This window comes from Oryzias latipes, chromosome 23 (assembly GCF_002234675.1).
Source record: "Oryzias latipes chromosome 23, ASM223467v1".
NCBI classification, from domain to species: domain Eukaryota; kingdom Metazoa; phylum Chordata; class Actinopteri; order Beloniformes; family Adrianichthyidae; genus Oryzias; species Oryzias latipes.
Window position 1 is genome coordinate 7,317,929 of NC_019881.2, and position 15,749 is coordinate 7,333,677.

The 15,749-nt window shown below is 42.0% G+C and overlaps 2 protein-coding genes across 2 annotated transcripts; one reads left to right on the forward strand and one right to left on the reverse strand.

Annotated features, from left to right (window-relative positions):
- Positions 1-2,301: 2,301 nt before the first annotated feature.
- Positions 2,302-10,748, reverse strand: creld2 (cysteine rich with EGF like domains 2). Its single transcript, XM_004082908.3, has 10 exons — positions 10,420-10,748; positions 10,161-10,243; positions 9,926-10,036; positions 7,223-7,314; positions 6,957-7,133; positions 6,780-6,878; positions 4,479-4,562; positions 4,245-4,340; positions 2,661-2,801; positions 2,302-2,572 (listed from the first exon to the last, which is right to left on the reverse strand). Exons 1-10 carry the CDS (start codon positions 10,555-10,557, stop codon positions 2,514-2,516), a joined length of 1,080 nt encoding a protein of 359 aa, XP_004082956.1. The 5' UTR covers positions 10,558-10,748; the 3' UTR covers positions 2,302-2,513.
- Positions 10,749-11,045: 297 nt separating this feature from the next.
- Positions 11,046-15,732, forward strand: alg12 (ALG12, alpha-1,6-mannosyltransferase). The gene is made up of 9 exons (XM_011490949.3): positions 11,046-11,246; positions 11,971-12,103; positions 12,634-12,807; positions 12,886-13,080; positions 13,961-14,064; positions 14,176-14,399; positions 14,983-15,152; positions 15,276-15,351; positions 15,427-15,732. The coding sequence occupies exons 1-9, from the start codon at positions 11,088-11,090 to the stop codon at positions 15,659-15,661; spliced, it is 1,470 nt and encodes a 489-aa protein (XP_011489251.1). The 5' UTR covers positions 11,046-11,087; the 3' UTR covers positions 15,662-15,732.
- The last annotated feature ends 17 nt before the right edge of the window (positions 15,733-15,749 follow it).

Consider the following 15,749-nt stretch of genomic DNA (forward strand, 5'->3'; position numbering starts at 1 on the left):
TTTTGGTCCATTCTTCCATACAGAACTTCTCAAGAAGTGTGAAGTTTTGGGGCTGTTGCTAGGCAACACAGACTTTCAATTCACAGATTCACAATTTGATTGAGGTCCAGAGACTTACCAGACCACTCCAGAACCTTTTAACGTGGGAACGATTTTGTTGTCCAGGTGATGTGTTTGGGATTATTGTCTAAATAGATAGATAGATAGATAGATAGATAGATAGATAGAGAGAGAGAGAGAGAGAGAGAGAGAGAGAGAGAGAGAGAGAGAGAGAGAGATAGATAGATAGATGACTTTATTAATACCACAATGGGGAAAATTTCATTTATCTGTGGCAGCAAAAACGACATTCAGAAATAAATTATTATCAAAAATGAGATTCTTATTAAATAAAAAAATAAATATTAATTATTAAATAAATACAGCTGCAAAACTGTAAAAAACATGTGGTCAGCAAAACATGTGTTCAACTGTAAAAAACATGTAAAAACTTTTTTTTTTTTTCAAAATACAGAAATAAGTAATGAAGTTCACACCATAAACAAACAACTGTTCAGGAACAAAAACAACTGAAAATTGAAAAAAAAACTACAACAAAAGAAAAATAAATAAATGAGTGAATGAAAAAAAAATCCTGGGACCGTGGAGTGTCACTTTAACACAGTGTTGTACAGTCTGATGGCTGTGGGGAGGAATGACCTGAGGTAACGCTCCTTCTTACACTGAGGGTGCAACAGTCTGGTGCTGAAGGAGCTGGTCAGCGCCTCTACAGTTTGGTGCAGGGGGTGGGAGGGGTTATCCATGATGGATGTTAGCCTAGACAACATCCTCCTGTCCGCCACCTCCTCGATGGACTCAAGTGTGCAGCCCAGGACAGAGCCGGCCTTCCTAACCAGTTTGTTAAGCCTCCTCATATCTCTGCCTGTACTGCCCCCCGCCCAGCACACAACTCCATAAAGGACCACTGAGGCCACCACAGTGTCGTAAAAGGTCCTCAGCAGCTGTCTGCACACGCCGAACGACCTCAGTCTCCTCAGCAGGTGAAGGCGACTCTGACCCCTCCTGTACAGAGCATCCGTGTTGTTGGACCAGTCCAGTCTGTTGTTCAGGTGAACACCCAGATATTTAAATATGTCCACGACCTCAATGTCTGAACCCTGGATGTTCACCAGTGACTGTGGTGGTGAGGACCTCCTGAAGTCCAGGACCAGCTCCTTTGTCTTGCTGGTGTTAAGCAGCAGGTGGTTAACTTCACACCAGCCAACAAAGTCAGAGACGACCCCCCTGTACTCCTGCTCATCCCCCCCTGATACACAGCCCACAATGGCATCTGAGAACTTCTGCAGATGACAGTGGAAATTGTCATTGAAAATTGTCATAAATTGTCCTAGGTGAGCTAATAAAGTCATTCTACTCTATTCTTTTCTATTCTGTTGGAAGATCCAGCCATGTTTCGTCCTCAGTGCTCTCGCTGATGGAAGGAGGTGTTTGACCCACATCTAACCATACATGGCCTCATTCATCCTTTCCTTAATCCGGATTAATTGTCCAATCCACTCTAGAAATTCAGACCGACACCATGACGTTTCCACCCCCATGCTTCACAGTTACAGTGCCTTGGGAAATTAATCAGCCCCCTTGAACTTTTTACCTTTGGCCACATTTCAGACCGCAAATAAAAACATAAAACTGTATTTTTTGAAAAGAATCAACAACAAGTGGGACATAGTCATGAAGTAGAACGAAATTTATCTGTTATTTAAAAAATTTTTAACAAATAAAAAACTGACAAATTGGGCGCGCAAAAATTATTCAGCCCCCTTAAATTAATACTTTGTGGCGCCAACTTTTGCTGTCTCTTAGGATGTGTCTCCATCAGTTTTTTTTACATCTAGACACGCTAGGCTCTTTAACCCTTGTGCCATCTTATGGGGTCCAGATGACCCCACCCTTACATTGACGTGTTTTCCCTTCCATGACAAAGGTGGATAAAGGTGGAAGATTTCATGTAATCCATGGACACCAGATCACAAATCATTAAAGAAAAAAGGTTCAGCTCACTGTCTAGTGTCTTTTTAAGAGTGTGTCCTTCGACAGCTCTTGGGTCTTGATGGAGATCTTGAAGTCTGGCTGGTTAAAGGTGTGGACAGATGTCTTAATTCACTCAATATAATCTCCTGGATTATATTTTGTCACGTTTTTCTATGAGGAGCATCACAAATCTCTCATCTTTTTAACTTGCAGACACGGTGACCCCACAGAATGGGGCAAAACATTTAGATCAATTCAGACACAGTCTAATTTAAATTAAAGAAGTTTTGTCTTTATTGAAACAAATGTAAAAGCATTCAAGAAAATGAACAAATGAAGATGGGTGGTCTTAAAGCAGATAATGTCCCCATTTGTTGTTTGTCCTTTAATCCAAAACTGGAGTTCGATGGAGTTTGGGAGCAGCTGGTCTTTTTAAATAAAAAAGTGGGTTTAAATGCTCCTGATGTTCCTCAGTTGTGCGATTAAAGTTCCCCGTGTGAATTCTCTGCTGCGTCAGGACTTCCTGGTTCTTCTGTCTGATCTAACAGAAGAATAAAAGCATGAGATAGAATCTTTCATAGGGCTTCACTGCGGCTCATAATACGTCTAACCTGAGTGGCGTTTCCCACCTTGATCTTGCGTTTGAACACATTCTCCATCTTGGTCCTGGAAGCCTGCCGAGCAGAGGCACCTGTAGCTGCCGTGGGTGTTCAGACACTCCTGATGCTCTTGGGTGCACACCGCCTCAGGCTCCGAACACTCGTCAATGTCTGCAAGAAACGCAGACTCCGGTCATTTCTGGAAATGGTGATCTTATTCTGATTCAGTCACAAACTTCCTCTGATCAGATTCCCTGCTTCCTGCTGGCCTTCTGGGTTCTCTCTTCTTTAGCTTTTTATTGTCATTTCTCTTATTTGTGCATTTTATTATGGGGGGGGGGGGGGGGGTATTTTAATATTTTATTGCATGTGTGGGGATTGGGGTTTTGGCGTCCTTGTTTGTTTTTATGTACAGCGCCTTGAGCTGCCCTTTTTTCATGAAAGCAGATTTAGAAATGAAATAAAATGGAATTCATTGGATTTGATACAGTCGTGTAATGAACAACTGCTTTCCTGTGAGGGGAGTTCTGGGGTGTGAGCGCCCTCTGCTGGGCACTGCATACTTGACATGCCTAGCATGCAGAGTAGAAATGAGGTTTAAAAAAAAAAACTGACTTAAAGCCACAAAATCTGGAATTTAAAAATAACCTACTCTGCTTTTTGATTTTTTAAAATCATTTTTCTATCTTGTTATCAAGAGAAAACAAATATCGTTTTATCATGATCACAACAAATATACTGTAGCGTCCCCCCCCTCCAAACGACTTCTCTTCCTGGTGCGTTCACTGACCTCCGAACATTAGAAAACCCAAGCAGCCGCCCAGCCCAACTCAGTCCGTTCCAATCATTTTTCTACAATACAGTGAAGCATCTTCCAATAGCTACTTCCAGCAGCGTAAGGCACCATGTCTGGGTTTCTTGAACAGAACAATGAGTTTACTGTCCTCAAACGGCCTCCACAGTCACCAGATCTCAACCCAACAGATTACCTTTGGGATGTGGTGGAACGGGAGATCGGCACATCTGGAGCAACTGCGTGATGCTGTCATGTCAACATGGACCAAAGTCTCTGAGGAATCTTTCTAGAACCTTGTTGCACCTATGCCACCAGGGATAAAGGCAGTGCTGAAGGCAAAAGGGCGTCCAACCCGGTTCTAGTGAGTGTAATTCAGCTTTGACTTCAAAGCAACACTGCATGCGGTGCTGCAGAAAATTTGTTGGAATCTCAGAGAGTCATCAGTAAAACAGCAGTGATGAGAATTTTCTCCAATAAAGAAAAAATATATATATATATATGTTTTGCTCATCAGCAATAAGACTACAAGCATTTTATGCACTTCAAGTATTGGAAAAGAAAGCTATTTAAACAGTTCATTAAAATTTTTACTTCAGAACCTCCAAATAAGCACTTTGGTCACCAGTTATATTTTAAGTCGTAGTCGAGTAATATTTGGATAACTACTGATTACTACTTAATCAGTACAAACACTACATTACCTCGAGTACCTCCATCTGCCTCTTTGGTTTTACAGATCAGAGGTCAGCAGGCTTGTCCCCGACTGACCTGTCATTTTAATTAATAAAAAAAACAAAAAACGGACTTTTCCTTTGTACCTTTGCAGGACCCCTCCACATGTCGGTACCCGTTGGCACAAGCCTGGCATTCATCGGAGCCGGCTCCAGAGCAGCCAGAGCACGCCTCGTCACAGGCTGAGAGAGAAGCAGACAGAAAGAAGATGTAGAAAGGCTTTAAACGAACATCTGATCCCCAAAGCAATCGGAGGAATTCTCCCTTCGTTCTATTTAAACCGCCGTGTGCCGGCGCCGCTTTAAAGAGCGTCTCCTCACCTTTGCAGGAATAAGAGCCTTCGGAGTTGAGGCAGTATTCCTCCTCTTTGCACGGAGAAGGGTCTCTTGCACACTCGTTCACATCTGCAGCACAATAGATGTTTTATTAGAGTTTAATTCAAAATTAAAAAAACACCTAAAAGGTGAAATGTTTTAAGACTTCTCACGCATGACAGATTGGAGGGAATCTCTCAATTTTAAGAAAAATCGGATATTGTTGTATATCATTTACTTTAACAAAACCGTGTAAGGGTTAATGGCCGACAAAGTATGCATTATCATTTTTTAACGCACGCCGTGGATGTCCGACGCGAAGCGGAGGCTGGTTGCTTCGGCGAAGTGCGTTAAAAAGTGATAATGCACACTTTGAAGGCCATTGACCCGCTTATACCATGGTCACTTACAAAAGAAATAAATAGTTACCAGTTTTTAGTCCTTAATTCTTGTTTTTTTCCAATTTGGATCGCTAATCTCACAAAAAGCGAACTACATAAGAAATAGTCCGTGTCACGCCGCTCCACTGCTGCAGTCAAGATTTGGCGATATATCTATGCTGATCTTTCCGATGGGTTGAATAAAGCATCAGTTCAGAGAGAAAGTTCACCTCCTACCGCTTGTTTTTGTCCAGATGATGAAGCAAAAGGTTGTTTTAAAGAAGCCGGCGCAGTGATACAGAAGATTTAAGATCGGTGATCGGAACTTCTTTTTTCACTGTGTGGTTATCCTGTGGTACATCACTTTTTATACCATGGTCCGGTTGAATACTCGATTCTGATTGGCTGCTGGGTATGCGTTAAAACCTGATAACCGCACGGTGAAAAAAGAAGTTCCGGTCGGCTAGCTTAAATGATTTGTATCACTGCGCCGGCTTCTGTAAAACAACCTTTTGCTTCATCATCGGGGCAAAAACAAGCGGTAAGCGATTAACTTTCCCTCTGAATTGATGCTTTATTCAACCCATCGGGACGATCAGCATATATATATCGCCGAATCTTAACTGCAGCGGTGGTGCTGCGCGACGCGGACTATATGTTACGTGATGCGGCGCGATGCGCCGCATCACGTAACATATAGTACGCTGTTTATGAGAAAAGTGATACAAATCGAAAAAAAAAAACAAGAATTAAGGACTAAAACCTGGTCAATATGTATTGCTTTTGTAAGTGACCATGGTATAAGCGGGTTAATGGCCTTCGAAGTGTGCGGTTACTACTTTTTAACGCACTTCGCGGAAGCAACCGTCCTCCGCTTCGCGTCGGACGGTTCAGGCTTCCACGGCGTGCGTTAAAAAGTAGTAACCGCACACTTCGTCGGCCATTAACCCTTACTTAACGCACACCCAGCAGCCAATCAGAATCGAGTATTCACCCAGACCGTGGTATAAAAATAGTTAACTGGTTAAACCATCTTAGAATTTAGCCTGATAAATCAATGTTAGTTTTGAACAGTTTTTATTATTTTATCTGAGTTGTTTCGGAAAATCTTTGGAGGAATTTGTCATTTTCTTTATATCAAAGTAGTTTTGAGATTAGCCATAATAAAAATTATTCCATTGATTTTGTTTTACAATTTCAAAAGGTGGCTCAAAATTCTTTCTTTGGTAAACTTCTCTTCCATAAATCAGACACTGTGATGTCAGTGAAGAATATAGAAAAGGGTTTTTACCATCTATAGGTGGTGGGAAGTTCTCCTCAGAACAGGTCAACTTTTGGTCGTGTCAATCAAAATCTGGTATAACAAATGTATTTTCATAATCCACATTGTCACTTGTTTTTTTAACCAGAGTGAATTTTGTTTCCAGGTTTCATAAATTTACTTTTCGAATGACGTTTGTGAAACAAGTGTTTAAAACTTTTTTTATTCCATTTGAGAGGAGCTTTAAACAACTAGATGACATATTTCCTGTACAAAATATTTTGTATATGAATGGATAATCTGCATTACATTATTGTTTGATAACGAACATTTGTCATTTGGGAACAGTAGAAGCCCTAATACGGAGCCCTGATGGACTCCACTAATGATGTTATTTGAAATGTAATCCCTTTCAAGCCTTTATAATATAAACTCTTAATTTTAAGAAATTTTTTTTAAAGCAGTTTGGCAGACTAAATCCCACTTATCTTGAGTCCTTTTGACCACATTTATGATAAAACTCAATTTAATTTAGCATAAGTTGATACTCTGTAAGAACAACATTCAATTAGTTCAAGGACTTTCAAAATAAAAGATTATATACACAAGTAATCCAATTTAATGATCAGAAAAAGTGAAGAAGGGGCCTCCTCCTCTTCCTCTTACCAACACAAGCCTCTTGATCATCTTCCTCCCAGCCCTCCTTGCACTCATCACAATCCTGACTGCTCGCTCCGTCACAGGTCTTGCAGGCAGCGTGGCATTCTGACGCAGGACGATGAGTAGCACATTTCAAAACCATTGCAGGTTTGGCGAAACCTCAGATTCTGAAAGTTTCCTCACCTGCGCACAAAGAGAAGGTGTCGTTCCGCTCTGCGTTGAAGAACCCGTCCGTGCAGTCTAAGCAGTGGTCTCCCTTGTAACCGTGGTCGCAGCTGCACTTCCCGTTCCCTCCGCGAGTCCCGTCGCCGTCGCACGCTCCCCTTCCATGGCAGGGCTTCTCAGATCCCCCGACACAGGCTTGACGGCACAGACACACCAACAGCGACTCCCATCAAACACGCAGCAGGCTGAGGAGGCAGACGCTCTCCTGAATGAGTTCTCCTTACCGGTACAATCAGGCCCAAAGGTTCCTTTAGGACAGCACACTTTAAGAGTTTCAACGCAGAACCACTTGTGCAGATCAGGGTTTTTGGTTTTCCTGCATTCCAACAGGAAGAGGAAATGATGAGATTCACACACAGCATTGGACAGATTTCACTAAAAAGGGTTATGAAGAGACAAAATGAAGTGGGTCAATCATGTTGACCTGAGTTGATCTTGCATACTTTTTAAGACTCACGTTTTTTTTCTTTGTTTTTTTTTTCTTGTAGCATTTTCTTCATGATGGAGGATATAAAGTGCTCAGTATAAATGAGTACACCCCACTACATTTGTCAGAAAACCTCTAGTGTCCTTCCAGAATCAACATTTTCTATGAAAACACTTACAAAAGGTTGCAAACAAGATATGACAAAAAATAAAAAATAATAAAAATAAAAAATAAAAATAAAATCACACAAAAAAGTGATTTTCCTAAGAAAAGGTCCATGTGGCAAAAATGAGTAAAACCCCGTCGTTTTCTTAGGACAAAAGCCAAACTTAGGACTGCAAAATTGTAATTAACAGGCATTCAACCACAGGTAGGCCTGCACAATATACCGCAGATTTATCGTTATCGCAATATCCAGCCCTGCAATATGCATGTCGCAAAAAATCGTAAACCTTAAATGTGTTAAAACAATCTTATGGCAGCTTGAAGCGTTTAACGAATCAAATAAATCCCTTTATGCATTTGACCAATCGGATGGAATCCTTCATGTTGTTGACCAATCAGATGGAGGCCTATTATGTTAGAGATTCACCTCCTATATTGACGAGGGTCATTTGGAGTATAATTTTAAACTGTTGCAATGATATTAAGAATTATGTTTTTGGTTATTTTGCCGTTTGTTTATATACCGCACATTATATCGGTATCGCAATATTAATCTCTAATATTGCAAGTTTTCCTCATTTCGTGCAGCCTTAACCACAAGTGAGTCTCGTGATTCATTTAATAGGTGTCCAGCACACGTGTGACTAGAAAAGGGCATTTCTTGACAAAGAAGAGTCCGTCCCATTTCATGCTGTCAGCAATCGCTAAAGAAATGTCACCAAAACTGAGAAAGGAAATCCTTTCTTTGCACAAAAAAGGTGAGGGCTAAAAGAAGATCAGCAAAGGTTTACATATCAGTCTAAATACTATGGCAAAAGTGATCCGAAAATTTAAGAAAGGTGGAAGTACAACTATTTTACAGAGACGACCAAGCTGTCTACGGAAGCGAATAGCGTCTTCCGATGAGAAGGGTTGAAGAGAACCGCCATGCAAGTTCACTGCAGTTAGCTAAAGCAGTGGAAAGCCAAACTGGAGCGGAACGGCACGCATTGGGTATCGTCCACGAAGGAAGCTTCTCCTAAAACCCATGCACAAAAAAAAAAAAGCATGCCTAGAATTTGCTACTAAAAACGATGAAGACTACTGGGACTCAATACTCTGGAGTGATGAGACAAAGATCACCCTATCTGGTTTTAAAACTGTATGGCATCACAAAGGTGAGGATGTCAAAGAAAAGTATATGGTGCCTACAGGGAAACATGGTGGCGGCGGTGTCCTAATGTGGGGCTGCATTTCATTGCTGGGATCAGGAACTCAACAATGTACTGCTCTGTACTGAACGAGAAGATGTTCCCATCATGGTGGAGCAATTTTCCAAAACGACAATGATCCAAAACACACTTCTAAAGCTACTGTGGCATTTCTGAAGAAATACAGGGTGAAGGTGATTGAACGGCCAAGTGTGTCTCCAGATCTGAACCCAATCGAATTCTGAAGATGAGCATCACTCTCCATCCAGCATCCAGGCTCTAAAAGAGGTCATTCTTGAAGAATGGAAAAAGATAGGTGTTGCAACATGTTCATTCCACGCCTCGACGACTTTGGTCCTGTCCTTCAAAATCACGCTGCTCATACAAAATCCTAGCTGTGGTCGTTTTTGTTGCAGGGTGTTTTCATTTTTGCTTCAACCAAATGAAGTAAAACTGAAGATTATTTGATCCAAGTTAGATCATTAACCTTAAGTTCATGTTATGAACGTCAAGAAGCGTTCAATAAAACTCAACCTTGTGGAAAGTTTAGAAATGTTTCTTTTGTTCATTGAGCTACTGATTAAATTCGTACTTTTTAACCCTTATGCCATCTTGTGACATAAGGGTTAACCCCACTAGACAGTGCGCTGCACCTTTTTTCTTCAATGATTTGTGATCTTCACTGGTGTCCATGGATTACATGAAATCTTTCCACCTTTATCATGGTAGGGAGAACACGTCAATGTAAGGGTGGGGTCGTTTTGACCCCACAAGATAGCACAAGGATTAAAGGGAGTGTACTCATTTTTGCTGAGCACTGCATCTAAAGATAATTAACATTAAAATAGTATTTCTGTGTATCTCTTTAGTCAAATCATTTGAATCAGGAGCAGTCGGGGGAAAAAAAATGCAGTTTCAAAAAATATCGTACTACTTATGTAGAAACTACAACGGGTGGGACACAAGCTCCATGACCCGTTCTGATGCATCCACTTGTAGATGTGCGTCTTTCATCGTTTCCTCTCGAAACTTTTTGGATTATCCTGTTTGTCGTTTTCATGGAAACTTACAGCACTTTGCTTAGCCTGCAGCAGATTCAGAGAAAGCGTACACACACACACACACACACGCACAAACACACTCACCGCTTGAACCACCAGGTCTCAAAAAGCTCTTCGTTTTCTTCTACCATCTGATTGCATTCGAAGCTGCTGCTCTCGCACAGCTCCTCCAGAATCTCCACCAGGCGAATCTCACTGCAAAGACACGGGACAGGCCCTCATCCAGCAAAACGCCGACTCTGATGGATGGGTGATCAATATTGACACGGGGTCTGAACTATTAGCTCTGGGTCGAGCTGACCCGCTGTGTTTGTCCCACCTGGTCTCATATTTGGAAAGCTTTCTCTCCTCCCAGGCTGTGTTGCCTCCTCCAAAGTTCTGCTTTGCCGTTCTATCAAAACCCTGAACACAAAACAATGCAATCAATTACTATACAACAACAACAAAGTCAAAAAAATAAGAAGATGTGATGCTTTAAGGTCAATAATCACTGCAGACACGTGTCATCATCCATGGACCAGTGTTTAATCTGGTAAATCATTCTTAAAAAAAACAAATGGTTAATTTCAATGTCTGACCTTGTTGAAGTTATCAGTAATTTGCCGACAGGTGCTGCACGCGCTTTTTAGGTCCTTTTTGGCGACGACGGCGTGGAAAACTAAAAGGATGGTGACGCAGGACAACAGTCGGAGCTGCAGTGGACCGGTGGACAGCATCTCAGTCAACACTCTCACACATGAACGTAGAAAGAATGAAGCAAACTGCCCGCTGCTACTAAAGCGTATTAGCGCTGGGACACATCTAAACGAGCTGCTCCTGGCATTAAATCATCAATACAAACTCCCTTTGCAAAGCACAGGAGAGTAATATTTACATGCTGGCTGTACTAGGGGTAAAAAAAAAAAAAAAAAAAAAAAAGGATAACCTGATGCGGTTCTAGTTTTCCGCGTCAGCTCATTAAACAGATTGTGGCTTGCATCGATTGGCTGGAATGTCCGTCGTTTAAATAAATAGCCAATCAGGAGCCGCCACGCGCGGGACAACGAGGAATGTGAAGAGATCCTGAAACGAAAAAAGACACGCCTAAATAATTGTTTTATTTTTTTAAACAGTGTAACATTTAAAAAAAATATATAGTGTAATTTCTGTTAGCCCTAAATGTATTTTTATAATTAGAAATAAACATATCAAGGGATATTAGTTTCCGGTGTTAAACGGAAGTAGAAAAAGGGGCAAAATAGCCGTCATGGCCGAAAAGAGGATTGTTTGGGGTGGACATTTGCTCCTTTTATTAGTTTGTGTGGCTTTTCTTCATTTATTTATCTGTCCGTTTACCAAAGTTGAAGAGAGCTTTAATCTGCAGGCGACACATGATATTTTATATCACAGACTCGACTTTGATAAAGTAAGTAAGCTAGCATAACAGCAGTCAGCACAGGAAGGTAATGCCTGCTGCTGGTGCTTATAGAAAATGCAAAATATGATGAAAAAACAAACAAACGTAAAGATAGGCCAATTAATATAAATGAATGTCAAAAACCTTACTGTGAAAGCTAAGGGAAAGTATTTTAAGGTTTATTTTTGCATTATTATATTTAGTTGACAGGTAAACAAACTGATTTATTATTTGTTAACAGTGTGATCACATTTTTTACATATTTGTGAGAAAAACAAAACAATAGATGTACAAACAATGACTTATAATTCTCAAGTTGGGATACAACTGTATAGTGCGTTCGCCATTTTGTAGAGCTTTCTGAATCTTCCATTCTTAAAGCTAGTGTCCTACAAATTTCCCAGAGGCCTCTGGGAAAAACCGGCGTGCATCACTCCTTGCTGGATTAGTGGATATAGACCACAATGCATTGCGTTTGAATGATTTTTCAAGTGGAAAAAAATGTGTTTTCATTTATTTAATAAATCATCCAAGTTTTCATTCTCAGATGAAAGCAGATTCATTACTTGTCTTTGTAAAGTGCAATTAAAAAAGTAGTGCTCATTGTGTCTGAATTGCCTCTGTTTAGGCATTAGGATTCAGACATGGCTGTAATTTGTCTCTAAAACCTATTTCATTGACCCAAAATGAGTGATTTTTCTGTAATTATTGTTGATGTTCTCCTCTCCTCCAGTATGACCATCATGAATTTCCAGGTGTGGTACCTCGCACTTTCCTCGGCCCACTCTTCCTCTCCGTCATCAGCAGCCCTTTTGTTTTTGTCTCTTCTCTGTTGGATGCGCCGAAATTCTACTCTCAGCTCATAGGTAGATCGAATCGCAAGCAGATTATTTTTATTTATTTGAAAGTCCCACTCCGATGAAAATGTTCTTGTTGCCTTTGATCTGATTACCTGACGATGGAGGATGTGTATAAAGAAAATTACTCTTAAAGTTGTAGTTCTGGATATTAACTTTATTCTAACCGTTACGAATCAAAAAAAAATTCTATTTGAAAAAAGCTTATTTGTTTTGTAGAAAATACGCTGGGCGAGCAACAAGCTCCCTGCTCCATTCCAGCAATAAAGCTCAGAGGGGAAGAGGGGGTGGGATTGCTCAATGCCAACAGTCCCGCCCACAAATCAGAAGTGAATTTCTAATGAACTACTGTCGCTCTGCAGAAACTATGATCTAGAAAACGACAGGTTCTTTTAAACTTCTGCCTCCAAACGGCATAATCGTCATTAAAAGACCACACTTTGACAATAGCTTCAAAGAAGAGCGGAGTGGGACTTTAAGCCACAGTTTGTTTCCTAACATCCAGGTGCGGCTTTTTTTTGTGTGTCTTTCTTGTGTAGTCAGAGCTTCTTTAGGGCTGTGTGTAACCGCTGCTTTGTGGCACATGCAGAAGGAGGCGAGGAAGCAGTTCGGTTCCACGGTTTCTAGCCTTTTCTGCCTGATCTGTGCTTCTCAGTTTCACCTGATGTTCTACAGCACCAGGACTCTCCCGAACGTTTTTGCACTGCCGATAGGTGAGTTTTCATTGTGCTCCGAAGTTTCATTTCCCCTTGTTTTGTTGAAGCTGACTTTGCAAAAATTCCTGCCTGCAGTTCTCTTGGCGTTCACAGCGTGGATGGCGCAGAAACACGGCCAGTTCGTTGGCCTCTCCGCCTTCGTCATCGTGGTGTTTCGGTCGGAGCTCTGCATCTTCCTGGGCCTCATGTTACTGTTGTCCCTGCTGAGCAGGAGACTGGGGCTGCTGCGGCTGCTTTGGTACGCTGCTCCTGCTGGAATCCTCTCATTAGGTTTGTAAAATTAGCAGAAATATGTCAATTTTACTTTTTTTTTTCAAAGTGTGTCCAAACTTTTGGTGTGTACTGTAAAAGGTGAATTGAACTAGACCCCTGACCTCACACTGCATCCAGTCCAGCTTTGGTGCGGCTGCCAGTCTTTACGTAACTTAAAAAGTGCGAGAAGCTCTCACGCGGCATCCAGTTTGGTCCGGCCTCTCCGGCGCTTCGAATCCGTTTTGTTGGCTTCAAATTTTGGCCGGACACCGGAGCGAGCTGGAGCACTTTTATTTTTGTGACGTTGCGGCAAATGAAACACCCTAAACCGGAAATCATGCGAGCGAGTGTTTTACCGTGAAGTCATTTACGTATGCAGACGGGTCACGCAGGAAAAGAAGTGTCATAAAATACCAAATCACTGCGTGATAAGGGTTTGTTTACTAGTACTTCCTATATAAATGGCGGGTTATCACGTGAACCTTTGTGAGTTACAGTCCTGGGAGGTCGGCAGCAGAGCCTGTGGCTGCAAAAGGACTGCAGCCGTCCGAAGACGATGTGAGTCATCTGCTGTAGCTAGACCGCCACGGTGGCTGCACCGAAGCTGGACTGGCTGCATTGTGATCCCAGAATAAGGCGCCTTATCAGTCAAGTCAATCAGACTTTATTACTTGGGTTCACAGTAATTCTAGAACTTGATTGTACATTTTAGTCACGTTAAGCGTTGGAACAATACCTGTAACTCAACTTTGGCCTTCAGCTTCAACAAGAGGCCTTCAGCACTTCTCTGTCTGCTCAGCTGTTGGACTGGACAAGTTAAAAAAACAAACAGTTTAACATCTCTACACGCTAAAAATATGCTATGCTTAAAAAAAAACACTTTTTTTATGCTCTGCAGCTCTAACGGTTGCTGTCGACACCTTCTTCTGGAGGAAGATGCTGTGGCCCGAGGGGCAGGTGTTGTGGTACAACACCATCCTGAACAAAAGCTCCAACTGGGGAATATCCTTCCCGCCAACAAGAACTCCTGTTTGGCGTTCAAAAACTCCAATTCACGTTTCTAAACTGCCATTCAATTTCAGCAGACTTTTCTTTGACTCCTTGCTTTCGTAAACCTCCCCTCTTCTGTGGTACTTCTACTCCGCCGTGCCGCGCGGCCTCGGCTGCACGCTGCTCTTCGTGCCCCTCGGCCTCCTTGACGCGCGGATGAGGCCGCTGCTGCTTCCAACCGTCGGCTTCGTCCTCGTCTACTCGCTGCTGCCGCACAAGGAGCTGCGCTTCATCATTTACACCTTCCCGGTGTTCAGTTTGGTGGCGGCACGCGGATGCTCTTTCATGTGAGTACAACTTCTCAGGAGTTGAGCGTTGCTAGCAATACAAAGTCGTCTGAATTCCCTCAGTCACATCCACACAGCGATTGGTCCAAGTCGGTCTGGGTCAGCATTTTTTCATTGGCGACTGCCCTCGCCAATCAAGGGTGAGCTTGTTGGAAAGCCACACCCCTACCCCTGAAAGCGGGGAACACAACGCTTAATGCATTCAATGTGAGATTGAGGCATCTGATTTAGTAACATGAATAACTTGCACTAAAGAAAAAATATTATCAAGAACATGTTAAAGGTAGTGGAGAAAGTATGATTTATTTTTTTTTTTCTGGACAAACATGACCAATAGCTGTTTTTTTTCCCCCAATACAAGATTTGAGTTTTTTGAAAGCAGTGGATACTTCCTGTTTGGAATGTAAGGAGGGGGGGTCACTCAGTCCAATTCTCATATACGGTCAATGGCATTGATGCACACTAGTTGTTTTGCAAAGACTTCTCTATATAGAGCACCAAAGTAGTGAGGGGAATTAAGACACAACCTAAATGTAAGAATCTAAGCAGTAAAGAGGAAATAAACCTTTCATTTTGATTCCAGTTTGAATAACTATCGGAAGTCTTGGATGTACAAAGTGGGTTCAGTAGTTGTGGTTGGTCAGCTGCTGGTCAACGCTCTCTACTCAAGCGTTTGCCTCTACATTTCTCACCACAACTACCCAGGAGGCCAAGGGATGCTGGAGCTGCACAGAATGCTGCCCCCTACAGCAGGTAAAGAATTTCTTCATTGTAGTCTGATATTTAGTCTTTATGTTCAGGCTATAGAGTCATGATAAATGGACATGGATTTGTTGCTTGTAACCCAGAAAACACAACATTTTTGCGCGTTTGCAGATGTTTCTCTCCATATCGACACTTATGCGGCTGAAACTGGAGTGTCGCGCTTCTTACAGCAAAACACAAACTGGAGGTTTGTTGGATTTCTAGTCGCCACAGCCGTTATTGATCAAGTTTGTAATGATTGCACTTCTTACTTATTGGACAGATATGACAAAAGAGAAGACGTGGGTCCCACAAGCCCTGAAATCCAAACTTTGTCGCACCTCCTGATGGAGGCCAACGACAGCAGGATCCAGCTGCTCCGCAACACTCATCGGCCGATAGCCTTCATCCGAGGTTACCACAACATCGTCGTCGACACGGCCCGCTTCCCCCCTGCCAGTGTACAACTGGAGAGGAAGACTGTTCTGATGGAGAGAACGACGACCCCCCAGCGATGACAGAAATAAAGTCTAATTTTTTCTATTAGAAAACCTCAAATTTGTAAATAAAATCTCATTCGTCTCCCATATTTTGCAAAAAGTGTCG

What these genes read in the sequence shown, in the direction of transcription:
- alg12 (XM_011490949.3), top strand. Translation starts at nt 11,088, where the DNA reads ATGGCCGAAAAGAGGATTGTTTGGGGTGGACATTTGCTCCTTTTATTA. An exon ending in ACAGACTCGACTTTGATAAA is followed by an intron (nt 11,247 to 11,970) that starts GTAAGTAAGCTA and finishes CCTCTCCTCCAG; the next exon opens with TATGACCATCATGAATTTCC. An exon ending in GCACGCGGATGCTCTTTCAT is followed by an intron (nt 14,400 to 14,982) that starts GTGAGTACAACT and finishes TTTTGATTCCAG; the next exon opens with TTTGAATAACTATCGGAAGT.
- creld2 (XM_004082908.3), bottom strand. Translation starts at nt 10,557, where the DNA reads ATGCTGTCCACCGGTCCACTGCAGCTCCGACTGTTGTCCTGCGTCACC. An exon ending in AGGCTCTTATTCCTGCAAAG is followed by an intron (nt 4,341 to 4,478) that starts GTGAGGAGACGC and finishes CTTCTCTCTCAG; the next exon opens with CCTGTGACGAGGCGTGCTCT. An exon ending in TGTTCAAACGCAAGATCAAG is followed by an intron (nt 2,573 to 2,660) that starts GTGGGAAACGCC and finishes TTCTTCTGTTAG; the next exon opens with ATCAGACAGAAGAACCAGGA.